Raw genomic sequence first — 16,568 nt, forward strand, 5'->3', positions numbered from 1 at the left:
TAAGGTCCCTCCCAACCCAGGCCATTCTGTAATTTTGATTCTGTGATTGTAATACTCAGGCTACTGGATTTTGGTATTATTCTTTTCTGTAGGAAAGAGGAACATACGAGAACATAACTGGCTTGCAGAGCTCAAAGGTAGACTGGGTTTTATGGTTGCCTACGAAATTCATCTGGGAGTTGTGTAAGCACCCAGGCTTTGCTCTGCATGCTCACTGCAGCTCCTTCTTACAGTGCTCTGCCTCTTGGTCCATCCTAGGGGGGAATTTGGGTTGCTCTGGCAGATGTTAATGTGACACTTCCCTAATTTCACTTTACCAGTGGCCTTTCAGCACCTGTTTGTGCAATATTAAATGTTAACAATTACAGCAGGTAGTGCTCCTTGTGCATAGTAGTTTTTTGCCTGGCTGAGCCTTGGATCACTTCACAGAGGAGTTCGAAATTCTTCAGGCAGGCAGGAAGCAGCAGGACAGAAAGAAAGGGACTTGCCAGAGGCAACCAGCGGGCGAGTGGCAAGGGAAGAAAATGCAAGTCTCTGGGCTTGCAGCCCAGTCCCTGAGTGCTACTCAGGGGATTGCAGCTCTGTGCCCTGGGAAAGAAACCAGAAACAAATGCACAGAGAAGTGGGAGGGGAAGGATTGCTGAAAGCTGAAGGTTTCTCAAAGTACAGCTGGTGCATTAAATTCAGGTATGTCTGGTTTAGTGATTTGGGACTTAGTGAGTGTTCCTCTTCCCAGGGGAGACATCCTGAGCCTGGGGGAGCAATGCTGATTGATAGTGTGGGGGAGAGTCTTACCATTCCTGGGAACTTCAGATAAAACGCTGTTAAAAGTGAGAAGAATCAGAGTGAGGTGATTTTGGGAGCCTTGAATTCTCTCCAGGGTGTCAGTCAGGTTGGCTGTCAGAGCAGCTTCCTGATGTGGAGTTTGCCCTGTTCTGTTTCCTTGGTGACACCGTTTTTGAGGAGCAGAAGAAGCAAGTTGCAGTTTAAAGCAGGCTGTGCTCACAGGCAGTGCTGGCCATGAGTGAGGTTTCTCTGTTAGACTGTTCACCTGCCACCAGCCAGTTATTCTGGGATGGGCAGGAAGACAACATGGGAAAACAGTTCCACTACAACAAGCCAGTTCAACTGCTCTGCCTGCTTTCATTCCTGGGGGTGTTGCAGTTTGTTACTATGGCAATTCAGTGACATTTGCTGGAGGTCGGAAGATCACTGATGGTTGTTTTCGGGTAGATCCTGTCCTTTCTGTCTCTGTTTCCTGTGTTTCTGTACATGCAGTTCTGTTCAAAAGGCAAAGCTGGATTTTGTGCTGTTCCTCAAAAGCAGGTCCCAGTGCTCAGGCTGCCAGCAGGTCACTCCTACACCGCTCTCCAGTGACCTCCACCATTTGGGAGATGCTTGAGGGCCCAGTGGACAGATCCTGTCTGGAAGCCCAGACCACCCCCACAGCCTCCTTCGCTCATGCCTTAAATTCTGGCATAAACAGGAGCAGCTGTCAGAGGACATTTATGCTCGTTGTGACCAGACCCACAGACTGACACCTCCTGGGCCAGATCCCACAAAATCCCTAGTAACATAACCTGTTTTTCCTTTGTGTCCCTTGGCCTCTGTTGTGTTGAGCCCCTTTTCCCTGCTTGCAAGTAACTTTTGAAAATCAAGATGATCATCTCACAGGTGATGATATATCCAGGTGTTTCAGACCTCCCTCAGGTTGCAGGAGGAGCAAAATGTGGTCATTGAAATCTGCCTGATTATGTTATGTCACCTCCACACAGCTCGATGAGCGGCTCTTCCCACCCCACCGGGGTGGGAAGTTTTTCCAGAGTGGGTGGGAAGTTTTGGCAGTAAAGAGAGACTGTCCTGCTTGACTCTCTCCGGGGAGGAGACAGAAGTCTTTCCATGTTGCCCATTGCAGGGGACAGACTGTATTTCCTGGAAAGAAAAGGATTTTCCAGAGCCCTTAGTGGTGCTGTGATGGGTCACTGGGGAGAAGGGTGTTGGGAACTGGCAGAATCAAGGGCGAGCAGCAGCCCCACGGTGCCCGAGGCAGCAGCACAGGGGGAGAGGGGCTGTGTCCGAGCCATGGCCAGCAGTGCTGTACCCCCACTCAGGCTGGAGCTCCCTGTGGAGCAGGAGTGTCCTGTGGAGCAGGATCCAGTGGCAGCTGGCAGAGCACAGCCCTAGTGCTGAGCTGAGGAGCAGCCTCTCCCATGCCCTGCACAGCACAGCAAAAGGCCTGTGGGCTCCCTCTCCTCTCCCACAGAAAGGGGGGTTTCAGCTGGGCTTTACTGAGGGCTGAAAAAGCGCTCCCCCATAGTCAGGGGAACGTGGCACGTGCAGGGGTCAGTGAGGGTCTTCCTGGAGGAGCTGCCCAAGTTTGGGATCCCGCTGTGGGGGGTGCTGGAAAGGCTCAGGGCCTGCTGCAAGGCACTGACCTGAGTTAACTGGGATTCATCAGGCTGGATGTGAGGGCCTGCTCATTCACAGTAGCCACTGATTGCTTGTGAAACTAGAGTTCCTGACTCTGAGCTAGCATGGGAATGCACTTTTTCTTCTAGTCATCTCAGGAGGAGACTTCTTGCACAAAGGCAAGGAAAAAATGACTAGATTGAATTGTATCAGAAGTTGTACCAACCATGGTGGGGCTGCAGGCCCCGGGCAGTGCCCACCCTGCTGTGCTGGGCACTGCTGAGGCCCCACCTTGAAACCTGGGGTCAGTTTTGGGCCCCGTCACGACAAAAAAGACATTGAGGGGCTGGAGCATGTCCAGGGAAGGGAATGGGGGTGGGAAGGGTCTGGAGCAGCAGGAGCAGCTGAGGGAGCTGGGGGGGCTCAACCTGGGGAAAAGGAGGCTCAGGGGGACCTTCTGGCTCGGCAACTCCCTGACAGGAGGGGGGAGCTGGGAGTCGGGGAGGGCTGAGCTCTGCTTCCAAGGAACAAGGGACAGGACAAGAGGAAATGGCCTCAAGTTCCTCTGAAAGGTTTTAGGTTGGATATTAGGGAAATTTTCTTCATAGAAAAGGTGGTTAGGCACTGACACAGCCTGCCCAGGGCAGTGGTGGAGTCGCCATCCCTGGAAGTGTTCAAGTGTAGATGTGGCACATGGGTTAATGGGTTAATTAACCCATGTGGTACATGGGTTAATGGTGAGCTTTGCAATGCTGGGTTAATGGTTGGACTCAAAGGTCTTTTTCAACATAAATGACTCGGTGATTCCTCAACCCCTCAGGCATGAGGCCTTTCCCAGTGCTTTCCCTTCTAGCCCCAGGGGGGCCTTTGCACCAGCAGCCCATCCTAGCTTCTCTTTCCTGCAATTAATCCAAAGTAATCTTTCCTTCTGTGGCCAGACTTGATCACCTTCCCAGTTTATAGCAACTTTTTTGTGTATTACGTGTTGCTCTCCCTGTTCTGGTTGTGTTTATACATTGGAGGTATGGTTTGTGTAACGGAAGGTTCACACAGGTACTGGATCCTACAGAGAGAAAAGCACAGATGTGTCTTCCAGGGGAGGGACACAAGGAGTCCTTGGGCCCTTTGGCTGCAGCACAGGCTGTGGAATCCTCTGCAGCTCAGCCTGGCCCTGGTGGGGACACTGAGCCATGGCTGCACTCTCCTCTCCAGTGACACATTGCTGGAGTCAGACCAAACTCACACTGCAAGCTGCATTTAGAAAATGCTGAGAAGTATTTCAGCTCCAAGGCTGCCAGTTCTGCCTGTGCAATCTAGGCAAGGAAATGCCAGTCAGCACGTTTTCCCTGAGCTGTGTCACACAGGAGCAATCCCAAGGAAGGCAGGAATGCACAGTACCTGCTGCAGTGTCACAGGGATAAAAATAACTGCTTTTAAGGGTAAATACCCTTATAATGCAAGAGGTGCCAAAATGATCTTCAGAGGAGGTACTTTTGAAAATTAAATATATATATTAAATATAAATACATCTTGAGCTTTATTTTTCTTCTTCCCCATTTGTAGTAGTCTCGTACTTACTGTTTGCTAAACGTTCCTCTGGGTCTGAGGGTGTTGTAGGCTGCGAACAGAACATTTTTCTTTGCAGTTTCTCAGCCAGATGCAGTCAAAGCATCACCTATGTACATATGTACATCCATGAGCAATGTGTGTCTCCACTGCAGTTACAGAGAGGAAAAAAAAGAAAATGGCATTTTTTTTCCAAAATGGAATAACCAGTAAATATTTCACAACCCCATAAATAAAAAATGATTGATCTGATATTTTAAAAACATATTTCCCTTTGGGCTCTGACTAAGTGTGAGAAAGTTCAGGCTGAGAGGGAGTTTATTTGGAAAAGCAGTGAAAGGTTAGAAGCAGGGATGTGGGCTGGAATAGCCTTGCAAATGTTAACTGTGGAGGCACAGGGCTAACACCTTGCATGTGCACAAATGTTTGGAGGGCTGCGAATTCAAACCATGAAATTAATATAGTCAAAATGGATGTTTTCTTGCCCACATGTTACTCCTACAGGATATGGTGTTAGTAATGTTCTGACAGGGATGGGAAGATGGAGGTGGTTTGCTAGTGTTAATTTAAGGTTAAGGAAGAACCTTTAGCATCTCTGTTTCTTGATTAATTTAAATATTCAAATTTGCAATCCTCATGTTTTCTGAAAGTAAGTTTTAGCTTTTGATTTCCTTTTACTTTTTTTGGACGTACCAGTGCAAAAACTGGGGAGTTCACTGTTGTGCTTACTAACACCTTACACAATGAAAAGCCTGATGTAAATGGTGTGTGTGCATACCCACGGTGAACCATTAGTCATTTACAACTCTGTGATTCATTTTTCCAATGTCCTTATTTAATAATTCTCCTGCTCCTTGGGAAGAGCTATAAAAATGGATTTTATTTTCCTAATGTGTTTGCATTTTAAGTAGGTGAAGTCTCTTTAGATTCCCATTTACCAAACATGGAGATGAATATGTTCATCTTCACATTTAGATGACCAATGGGCTGAGATCAAGAATGATAAATTTTGGTGCAAGAGGAGGAATTAAGAACATAATGAGGAACTTAGTTCTGGGATCTACAGCATAAAGAAATTTTGAGCTTAAGGCCCAGATATTTATCCCAAGTTATGGGAAGGTTTAGGTTGGATCTCAGGGAAAGGTTCTTCCCCCAGAGGGTGGTTGGCACTGACCAGGCTCCCCAGGGCAGTGGGCACAGCCCCAAGGCTGCCAGAGCTCCAGGAGGGTTTGGACAACGCTCTGAGGGACAGGGTGGGATTGTTGAGGTGTCTGTGCAGGGCCAGGGGTTGGGCTGGATGGTCCTTGTGGGTCCCTCCCAGCTCAGGACATTGTGTGGTCTGTCCCTCAGAGCTGGAGCTGTTGCCTGTCCCAGAGCCCAGCTCCTGTGCAGCTCCAGGGCCGGGTCACTCATTCCCCCTGGAGCAGGGCTGCTTGGCCAGGTGCAGTGCTGTCCTTTGCCCCCAACCACAGCTTCCTGCTGTCTTGCTCTGGGTACACTGCAGGACTGCAATGGGAGAGTTCATCAGTGCAATTTCCCAGGTTTTCTGGAACATGAGAGTTCCATTTGCCTTTCTCTCTCTCTTAGTCCTGACCCAGCTTTCACGTAACAGCACCAACCTCTTGTCCGAGGGGGGTGAAATCGGAAACAGTTCCTGGACCTGTTGTAGGGTAAATTTGAAGTTGGTCTTCTGACATAACTGTCACACTGAGGGTTCTTTTGGGATGTTCTCACTTGGGTATCCTGCCCAGTGTCTCGCCTGAGATGTGCTCAGAACATCACACACAATGGAGGGTTTAACGTTCCTGCAAGTCCTGCAGTTCCATAGCTCTGGAGAGAAGCAGTTTCTCTGTGTATAGTTTTAAACTGAGGTTTTAGAAGAGGAGGTTTTCAGGTTGTCTAGAATTCTGTGATCTTCCCATGATCTTATACAAAAAATTGCTAATGTACCCACGAAAATTAAATTCCTGCCCCTTTTCTAGGTACTGACCAAATAGACCATGTTTACAGAAATCTGGATGCAAACAAATCTCTTGCAGAGTTCCTAGGGAAGAAAATTGATGAAGAAATATATTTATTCCAATAAAAAGAAGTATCAGTTTATCCTGAAGATGCCAGGAGAGTTTTACTGAAGGCAGAAATAGATCCCCCCACTGTCCAGTGAGGGATACACCTTCCATCTTCCAACGTCCGTTGAAATTTAGCAACAGAAAAGGTGTATAAACAGCAATGCCATTAATTATTCCAAATTCTTCTTTCAGCCTGACCCTTTTTCTGTTGAGCTGCTTGTTGACATCTCAGCAATGTTGAACCTGAGTAGCACACAACAAACCCAAACACTGCGAGTATTTTAAGAATTTAAGTTCTCAGTATTTTGATTTCTAAGGATCTTCATAACCAGGAAAGGCAGAGGGATACAAGGATCACCTTCCTGACACCATTTCCTTTCAGTGGACAGGTTGGAGTTCTCAATTTCCTTGAGTGATTGCAGAGAGGAGGGTTCTGCATCCCCCCAGCCTTGTTTTAATCTCATTTTGTTCTGTAAGAAGTTCTATGGAGTCAGGATCTCTTCTCCAGCGCTGCTCAGTCATTTAACTAGCACTTTTCCTTTCCACTTGGGAAAACAGGCACTGATTCCCATCTTTAAATCACAGTTCTAGTCATGGACAAGTGAGTAAGAAAAAGGAGAGATGAGGTTTGCTTTTCTTTTCTGAAGTTCTCTGTGCTACATCATTTGATCTGACCAATTGTGGGGTACATAAGTATTGTGTTCCCATCCAAACCAGTTTGATTCCAGAAGGGGGTTATGGTGAAATGGCCCTTATTGTGTGTTATGTAGAGCTCCACAGTGTGGGCTGGATGGAGTTTTTCACTTGAGATGGAGATTCAGATCCTTATGGAAATAACAAATAAATCTCCCTTCATTGACAGGTTATGTAGGTACAGATACACCTATTTAATTATGCAAGGTGAGGTACTTCATTGTCAAATTGCTGGTAGTAGCACCTTATCATACCCATGTCACCATTCTTTATCTTATACTTAGTTACAAATAGAACAAAAAAGAATCCAACCCTGCCCCAAAGGGACACCAGAATGAGGAATTATGAAACAGGATCTGCTGGTGTCAGTTATATTGTCTGGTGTGTCTGAATTTTGTCATGGAGCCTGAATATCCTGGTTCATGGTCTGCTTTGGGGCATAATTGTAAAACACTATAATATTTTTGCTTTAAATTGCCGATGTTTGCTGTCTGTTTGGATTCAACTTGAGCATCCTTTTAACTGAGGGAGAAGGAAATTCATTGGTGTGTAGCATCCTGAGAACGCCCAGAAGTCCTTTCTCTCTCGACATCCAGTGAGTAGTGCCTAAAACACCTTTTCCCCAAAAAGTCTTTTTAAAAACATTCTAGAGTTTGTGACCATCAGGCTGTTCTGAACAAGGGTTCTGTCTGTCAGAAATTAAATCAGGATATTCCCCTCCATAGGGAAGTTCCTGGTAGTCTGGCATTAAGTTTCCAAACCTGGTGGGATTACATTTAAACCTCCTTTGTGATACGTTCAGCTGACATGTGGTTTTGATAAAGTATCACAGAATTTATAGCATTCTCTGGCCACTGACTTGAAAGCAGCTTAAAAATCACTGTGAAGTGAAATCAGCCCCATAGCTGCTGATGCACCTGCAGCAGCTCTTCCCAGGAGCTGGGCCTGGCTCTAGAATACTTCAGGGAGAAACCAAGCACCAGCCTGTGGCTCCAAGCCCTCTCACTGCCATTTAGACCCTGGCCAGCTGGAAGGTGAGCTAACACCTTGCACCAGTTTTTTGGTAGTTTCAGGGGATGTGACCCCTCTGTGAGGGTTTGGATTACCTTAATCTTGGTTTGGCAGTTTGGATCCTGGGGATCCCCCTATGGGAAGCACCATGTTAAGCCAGCATGTTCCTCAGTGTCTCCTGTGTTCTGAGCAAGGCCAAATGTTTGTGGGAAGGAAGTAAATGATTGTGAAATGAATAGTTTGCCCACGGGGAAAATTTTTTCCCAACCCTCACTTAGGAGCTGGCTTGTGCCTTTGTGTGTGAGGGTTTCTGTCCTTTCCAGATTTCTGGATTTTATTACTATTTAATCCTTACTGACGTAACTCTGGATACTTTAATCCTCTTAAGAGGTTGCTGCTGACTTTGGGCTCGGTCCTGCTCCCTTTTCAAGGACTTTTGCCATGAGACACCTTTAAGCTGAGCTCTGATGTAAATTGCAACTGATTTTACTGGCAACTCCAGCCTTGGTTGTAAAATGCAGTTGTGAAGCTGTAACCTCTGTGCAAGGCACAGTTGGAGGGGGAGGAGGTGGAGGTCTGTGTCTGTCTGCAGACCTGCATTCTGCCCCTCCTCACTGCCAGTCCAGGGTCTAGAAAGAATCCCCCAAAGGTGCCAAAGGCTTAGGCCAAAGGAATTGTCCGTGAACCTGCGCGGGGAATGTCCTGCCAGCTTAGGAAGACATAAATGTGTTCCTTTCCATCTAGGTGCCCCTCTGGCTGCGGAAAGGGAGAAGAAGCCTCTCTCCAGAGCTGTCTTTGTGCTGCCCTGGGTGGAATCCACAGAAACAAGTGAGGGTCCCAGACGTTTTTTCTCCCTGATGTGTTGTAAGGAAGCAGTAGCTGCACTCTGAGTCTTCTGGGGAGGCTGCTCAGGTGGTGTGTTCTCTAGACACAGCTTGGAAAGGTGTTTCCCAGTGGGAAACATGCAGTATGTTCCTCAGAAAATGCCAGCCTTTCCTGTTTCTTTGCATCAGGTGGATTAGTCATGGTCACTGGCTCTTCCTGAAGTGTTGGTGTTGCTTGTGGTTCCCTTCAGTGAGGCAGGAAACGTGGTGCTTTTTCCAGGTACTGCCACACAGCCATTCCCCTGCTCCAGCCCTCTGGGTTTGCCACCAGCAGGACTCCCAAGGGCTCCAGCATCTGCTAGCAGATTTTCAGGAAACAGTCAAGGAATGTGAAACTGAGTGTCAGAGCATCTCATGGCCTGTCCTGTAATCCACGGGCTGAGGCTGGAGGGATGATGCTGCTGCTTCGTGGTCACTTCAGCCTCACTCAGAAAGCCTTTTTGGGGGGAGAACCATCACAACCTCAAATAGAGAGATGACAGATAAAGGTATTGCAGCTGTAAGAAATCCAGCCCCCCCCATCCTTCCAGAGCTGCTGCTGGGCTTTATGAACTGTTTGGGAAACCTTGTTTGCCAAGGTGAACCAGGAATGTGGAATTATCACAGAATCACAGAATATATAATTTAGAATAGATTTCCTGCTATTGGGTGCTTCCTTTGCCAGTCTCAAACCTCCTGGTGTAAAGGTGCCACCTTGACCATGGAGCAGGATGAGCAGTGCTGTCCAGAGTGCCCTCTTCTAATTTTCCTGCTTGTTTTTTTGACTGGGACCTGTAACAATTTTGGATTTGGGGAATAATTCAGCTGTCCCTACCCGACAGCTATTTCTGCAGTGCTCTGCAGGAGTAGGATCATTTAGGATTCAAGAGTATCTGCAGAGTGCCAGTTGCCCTGAGAGCTCCTCTATCAAGTAGCTTTTGTGAATTCTGCCATTTGAAAGGTCAGTGTGAGTTCTGAGTCAGGTGAAAATTGTTCTTCACCTTGGAGGAGTCCTTAAGGAGCTCCTGCAGCTCTGGACCCTTCTTGGGCTGTACTGTCAGCATTGCAGGGCTGTCAGCTGGCTGGTGTATGGAACTGTTTCCAGTCTGGGTTTCTGGGATGCTGTGCAGAGCTCTTGGTTCCCAGTGGAAACCTGTTTGTACACAGCTTTTGTGGTATTGGATTCCTGCACTTAGGAGGGCAGGTTAAGTGATCTGTATTTGTAGTTTGTGATACAGAGGTCCTGACCTTTCAACACATTTCTGATTGCTCTTGTTCCCTTCCTGGGTTTCTAGAGCAAAATCCACTGAGACCAAGTGCCCAAGGAAAGAAGCCTCTTGTCCTGCCTGCCACTACTGGGCATGTGTTCTCCACCCTCCCTCTTTCTGCCAAAATGAGACATGTACTTCCTTCTCTGGGCAATATTTGAATCAAACCAGGAAAATATTCTCAAAATCTTTAATGCAGCATCTGGGAGGAGAGGAGAGCCGAGCTGGCTGCTCAGCCCCAGGGCAGGGGGTTCAGCAGCTGCAGGTCAGTGCTAACACAGACCACACGGCAGGGGCCAGCCAGCAGCAAACCTGGAGATGGGCAGAGGAGAGCAGCATGTTCCCTCAGACCCTGTGGAGTGATCTTGGGGTGCTTGGAAAACCTGCCTGTTTGCCACCTCAGTCCACCAGTCCTTCATAGCTGAGGAGCTGCCTTGGAACAAGGCTGTGCCTTGCCTTTTCTAATAGTAAGATGTGGTACTCTATTTTGATGTGTATTAAGGATTAAATGTGGACTGACTAAATAAAGAAGGCTGGTACTGCTTAGACATCTCTCTGGAAGCACTGGTCTCCTTGGAAAGACTCCTGAGCATAAAGGGGAATGATACATTTTGGAGTTTGGTTTTTAACTGGATGTCTTTGAAGCCTTTTGAAGTTCTGGGTTTGCAGCAGGGTGGTGTTCTGTAGACCTGTGGCCCAAATACCAGTGAGGGACAGCACTGAACCTCTGTGCTGGTGGGCTAAGGAGTGTTTTTCCCTGTCCTAGTAGTACCTGTTGGTGGGTTGTGCTTTTGGTGGGGCTGCACTGCGTTGGTGTCTCCCTGGTGACAGCAGAGAGCTTGAATCTGAGCAAACTTGCTCAAGCAGTGTTAGTTTGGCTCTGTCTGGTACTGTCTCTCCAGAGGTCTAGGGATGGAGTTTCAGTGTGGGCTTGCAGCCACATTTCCCACGGAAAGCTGTGTTGTTACATGTATTGGATTTGGTGCCCCAGCTGGATACCTTGATGTAGTGGTTGTAACCCAGGGCAGGGAAAATACACTGGAACAGGCTCCCCAGGGCCATGGAGGCCTGACAGAGCTTAAGGAGCGTTTTGACAGTGCTCTCTGGATTGCTGGGGCTGTCATTGGACTTCATGATCCTTGTGGGTCCCTTCCAACTCAGGATATTCTAGGATTCCAATTAGTAGTGCACAGCTAATTCTACTCAGGGAGTTTCTTGCTAAGAAAGCAGTTGCTGCTGGGATCAGCACTGGAAGTGTTGGAAGGCTGTCAGCAAAAATGGCTTTATCGGGGCCGAAGGAAGGAGTCTGGCACGTGGGGGCAACCCTGAAGAAGGGCCATTGTTCAGAGAGGTAAAGCTTGGCTGCACATGGGCAGCTCCTGGTGCTTTCTCCATTCTCTGTGCAGCTCCTCGTCTGAGGCTTGGCACTGTGTACTGGGTGTTCTCTTGTGGAGTAGAGAAGATTAGTGCCAGTACCAGCTGGAACAAATTCCTGCTTCTGTGTAGTCTCTGGAGGTCATTCTGCCTGCAGGAAAACAGTCCCCTAACAAAACAAGCAAACCTGTTTCTCTTGGGGTGTGCTGTTAGTGTTGTCACTGTGTTCCATTTCCCTGCACAGCCCAGGGAAGGAAGTGCTCATATCCAGCATGTGCCACTCAAGGCTCACTGCTGACAGGGAGATCCCCACTGTGTTACAGAGACCACAACTGGCTGTGCCCGAGTCTGTGAAATGGTGTGTTAGTTAGTTTTCCTCTGTTCTAACAAGTCTCCTTATTTACTGAGCACTTTTCTTCCAAACTAAGGCCATAATAGTTTTCTTCCTCTGAATGTGGAAGTGCTTGGTCTTTGGGACTCCTTTGAAGAATTAATCTTTAGTTCATCTCCTGCATGACTCATACTTCAAAAAGGAGCTTGGTTCCTTCTTTTGAGGACACTAGCGAGGTGGGACTCATGACTGATGCCATGTTATGAGTTTTCTCTGCTACTAATTGACCGTGGAGTTTTTTGTGAAGCAGAATGAAGGGCGAAAAGTGATTCTTCATTTAGTGCTGAACATCATGTGCTGCTGAACTGGGTGGTGAAGCCAAGTGAGCAGTTAGACTGTACCAACACATCCTAGCTTAAAATATGGAGTTATTTTAAAAATTATGGAGAAGTAAAATAAAATGTGTACACTCTGGTGTGTTCAAATATGGTAAGGAAGAGGTGAAAACAAGGCTTTAACTTTGCAGATAATACGGATGTATGGGACACAAACAGCTGAGCTGCTGAACGGCAGCTCCTCTGTGGAGCTGTGGTAGCTGATGTCTGCACTCCTTGCTCTTGTTAGAGAGTAAAACATTAATTTCAAGCTCCTTTGTGGCTACACCAGCTGATGTGTTTCCCTGTGTTTGCCATGGGCTTGTAGCACCAACCCATCAGCTGCTGCAGTCAACTGACGAGTGCAGGGCTGCAGGGGGGTGACTGCTGAGGGATGGCAGGTGTACCCCAAGGTGTGTGTCAGGCTGTGCCCCAAGGTGGGTGTCAGGCTGCACCCTGGGGTGTTTGTCAGGCTTACCCCGAGGTGGATGTCAGGCTGTACCCCAAGATGGATGTCAGGCTGTACCTCAAGGTGTGTGTCAGGCTGTACCCCAAGGTGGATGTCAGAATGTACCACAAGGTGTGTGTCAAACTGTACCCCAGGGTGGATGTCAGGGTGTTCCCTGAGGTGGATGTCAGGCAGCAGAGGGTGGAAAAACCCCACCAAGCTGACAAGGAAAATCTTCTTCCCACAGTGATGTGAGAGCTGAGCCAAAGACACTCTTGTCTCCATTCAGATCAAGCCACACTCATAACCATCTTGAACTGTTTTGCATCTGTCTGTCTGCCCCACACAGCTGTGCTGATGGGGGTCAGTTGTTGCTGGGATGAAGTGGGGGGGCATAGGGTACAAACATGCCTGAAATCAAGCTTCACCAGTCCTCCTTCCACTGAGCACTGCACTGTCCTGTATGTCTTGGATTCCTGGTTCTCTTGGCTTTGTTGGTTCTCTTTGGTTTTGTGGCTCTAATAGGATCCTGGATGCAGTCAGGAATCAGTGAGAACTGAGTGTGCAGTCACACCCAGTCCATGTTGGAGTTGGCATATTGAGACTTTGATTTCTAAGAGCTCACACACTGACTCTGTGTTTAGTTCTGCCACTTTGTCCCCGTCCTGAGCAGTACTTCCCTGCTGTAGCACTGAAAGGAGATGTCAGCAGGGCCTGCTGCTCTATGTCTCTTGTGTGAGATCTGTGTAGGCTGCACTGCAGAGCAGAGCTGCCTGAATAGGAACTAAATCAGCATATGCCCCCAGCCACATAGCACAGGGCACGGGGGGGACAGGACGAGCCCATGGCTGTCTGTGTGCCTTGGAGATCTGACAGAGCACGTGGGATGGGTGTCAGTGCATGGGGGTGTCTGATTGAGCAGTGTGGCTGCAGTGCTTGACTTTCACCTCAGAGTTTCTAAAGTGGTTTGTTTTCTTCTTCCTACAGACAATTTTAGGTATACATGTGACATTTGTGGGAAAAAATATAAATACTATAGCTGCTTCCAGGAGCACAGAGACCTGCACGCCGTGGATGGTGAGTAATGTTTTGACACTCAGACACCCAAACTAGGATGGGAAGTCTTTGGGGAAGCAAAATGTGGTTCTGCAGGACCGTGTGGCCCATGATGTGCAGGACATTTTACAACCTGTCTTTGCCATGGAGACACAGCATCCAGGCTCTGCAGGAAGGAGTTTGCTGTGCTTGATTCTCTTGATGTGCATCAAAACAACACCCTATGCTGGGACCTGGGGGTTCTGGTGCTATCTGCAGTGAAGTTCCTGGTTAGGGTGGATATCCTGGAGTGCCTCAGGGTAAATGGTCAGCCTGCCTACTCACTGGGAAAGACTTGGTTGCCTTTTGGTTTCTGACTTTACAGGTTTGTTCCCAACATACTCCTCTGAGAGAAACCACATTTCAGAGCTGGGAAATGTTGTTTTGTTGTTGTTAATCACCCTGGTAGTGAACTGATGGGCAGTGGCCCTTACAGGCTCATTTTTCCTCTCTCTGTGGCTGTAGATGTGGCCTAGGCTGGTGACACTTGGACAGAAGCAGACCTCCACTGCCTGATGCAGTGTTGCTTTATCCTACATGGTGGGAAAGAGAAGCATCAACATACTGACTTTGGCTTGCCCCTTGCTTACTGGGCATCCAAAGGTCCTCAGCTCAGAGCCCACAGACACTCCAAACCCTCACTGTGTGTGCTGCAAGCCTCTAAGTACTGCCCCTCACTTGGCCAAGGATGGAGCCCTGCCAGAATTCTAGAAAGAGGCTCCTTGGAAAGCAGCAGGTTTTGAGCAGCACTGTCTCAGAAAAGCAAGTGGTTTTTTACAATACATGGTGTACAAAAGAATGGCTGTGTTTAACTGGAATGTGTGGACATCTAAAAGTGCTCTAAGGACAGGCAGTGTTCTCCTGCAGGGCACCACTGCCAGCTCCCTCCCTCCCGTGGGGAGCCAGCATGAGATTAGTGGGACTGGGGTCACTGTGAGGGGAACATCTCTCCTTCAGTCAGTGAAGTCTCATGGCTGTGGTTCAGGAGCTCTGTCGAGGGCACAATGGGGCTTGGAAATGGCCCCACGTGTGCCCACAAGGACACTGTGTCAGTCCCTGAAGGGCTGGGGGTGTTCTAGCACATGCAGGTGTGAGGCAGCTGTGCATCTGAACCTCTGTGGGGCCGTGGCAGTGTCAGAACAAAGGCCTTGAGGATCTGTGTGGATTAGGGCTGGGCATGCTCAACTACTTCCTGTGTGGATGCTGCTGGGAAGAGGAGGGACTGGGGCACAAAGCCTGGTTTATTCAGTGGGTCTGAACTATGCTGAGCAGTATGTGAAATGCAGGAGGAAAACAAGACCTTTTAAGAGGATTTAATTTCTGTTTTGTTTCTTCCCCTCCTTCTTCTATTCTGTGTTAGTTTTTAGTGTGGAAGGGGCCCCAGAAAACCGGGCAGGTAAGCCGAGCTCCTTTGTGTGCTTTATTTCACAAACCTTTTCAAGCATTCAGTAGCTCAGACACAGAAGGTCCGATTCTGAACTTGGAAGAGTCAAAGGAATTTTGTCATGGATTGCAGAGGGACAGGGAGTGTCCTCTCTCCCTCCCCCAGTGTCTATAGCCAGTAGGTTGATGCCCAGCCCTAGCAGATACCAGGCTTTTGTTGCACATACAATTGATCAGGCTTCAGAAAATCAAAGAAGCAGGTGTTTCATGTCTTTGGTGTTTTAGTGAATTGTTCAAGGTATAAATTAAATTCTTTTATAAAATGGGTTGGGTTTTGATTTGTTGCTAGCTGTGCTGTTAGCTGGTAGAAGTCCCAGGTCAGTATTTGGTAGGTGACTTGCCTGCAGCCTGCATTGCCCTGCCCACTTTCAGGCAGTACAGCAGTTGCACTGGAAGAAAATCAAAAAATATGGATCAGACGTTGCAATGTGTTTGTTCAGTTTTTCCTCTGTATTTTTTAAACATTAATACCTACAAGGCATGTTCCTGGGCTGGAAGCAGGGATAATCCTGGGGCACCCGAGGAGGAGGAGGAGGAGGAGAAGGGACAAGTCAGACAGAGGGGTCATTTGGTTTATAATTCTTGTCTTCACATCTTGTTGCAGATGGAAATGTCATACAGATGCAGGAGCATTCAGTGCCCGTGCAGCTGTAGGAGGCAGCCCTGAGGGTGTGTCAGCTGAGCTGCTGCTCTGTTCTCTTGCAGACCCCTATGACCAGGCCGTCATCGCCGCCGACGAGGTCAAGGAGGAGGAGCCGGAGCCGTTCCAGAAGATCGGGCCAAGTAAGAGTTATTGCACAGCTTCAAAGGAGAGGGGAAGCACAGGGGGTCACATCTGCCCTGAGCTGGAGTACCTCTAGGAAAACCAGGAAGCACTGTGGTACACAGAGCTCTTGGGACTTGATATGTTCAGGTTCAAACGAGCATCAAACACAAAGAGCCCTGGCTATGAGAACTGCAGCTTTGTGATGTTTCCTGCTCAAGAGCTCTGCAAAGGGAAGAGGTAGAGGGTTCAGGGGAAAAGCAGTCTGGCAGCAGTGAGGTGGCAGAGCTGGCAGGTGATCTGTTCACACTGCCTTTGTGGAGGGTCATCAGGGCAGAGGGAAGCAGAGAGAGCACCAGACAAAGCATTTCTCCGAATTCGTCACTTTGGAAACGATTGATTATCCCTGGGTTTTCCTTTGGCTTGCACCTTGCTGTCAGTTGTGGACTGACACTGGCAGGAGCAGGAGGTGTCAGTGTGTGGTTACACTCCATTATTTCCAGTACCCCCAAAGCAGGAATGAGCACCGTTGCTCCTGAAAAACCCCATCTCCTGCAAGAGAACTCTACGATCCCAATATAAAAGTTCTCTAATACTGAAGTTTGACTACTTGTTTCCTAATTTGACTCTTCCTGTTGTCCACACATCGCAGACTTTCTGTAACCAGAGGACAAAACTGTGCCATCTGTAATACAGACTTTAGAAGTGGATTCTCTCCTTTGTTTTGCACTTACTTGCTGTAATTTTGGGGTAATCTCCTGCAGCTTGTTCAGTTCTACGGGGTTTTTTATGCACAATCCATCCCTCTGGTCACTGCCTTGAGCTGTTTCCTTTCTTGGGGAAGGACGTGTGGATTACAGG

The 16,568-nt window shown here is 48.1% G+C and overlaps 1 protein-coding gene across 1 annotated transcript in view; it reads left to right on the top strand.

Moving 5' to 3' along the window:
- The window catches only part of LOC103759691 (zinc finger protein 618), a 66,098-nt gene that overhangs the window by 37,723 nt on the left and 11,807 nt on the right, over window positions 1-16,568 (top strand). The window contains exons 5-7 of the mRNA XM_029960616.1: window positions 8,463-8,576; window positions 13,394-13,483; window positions 15,650-15,727. Coding sequence (XP_029816476.1) covers window positions 8,463-8,576; window positions 13,394-13,483; window positions 15,650-15,727 — 282 coding nt within the window. The remainder of the gene's footprint in view (window positions 1-8,462; window positions 8,577-13,393; window positions 13,484-15,649; window positions 15,728-16,568) is intronic.

Source organism: Manacus vitellinus, unplaced genomic scaffold (assembly GCF_001715985.3).
Source record: "Manacus vitellinus isolate BGI_N305 unplaced genomic scaffold, ASM171598v3 scaffold_27_pilon, whole genome shotgun sequence".
Taxonomy (NCBI): domain Eukaryota; kingdom Metazoa; phylum Chordata; class Aves; order Passeriformes; family Pipridae; genus Manacus; species Manacus vitellinus.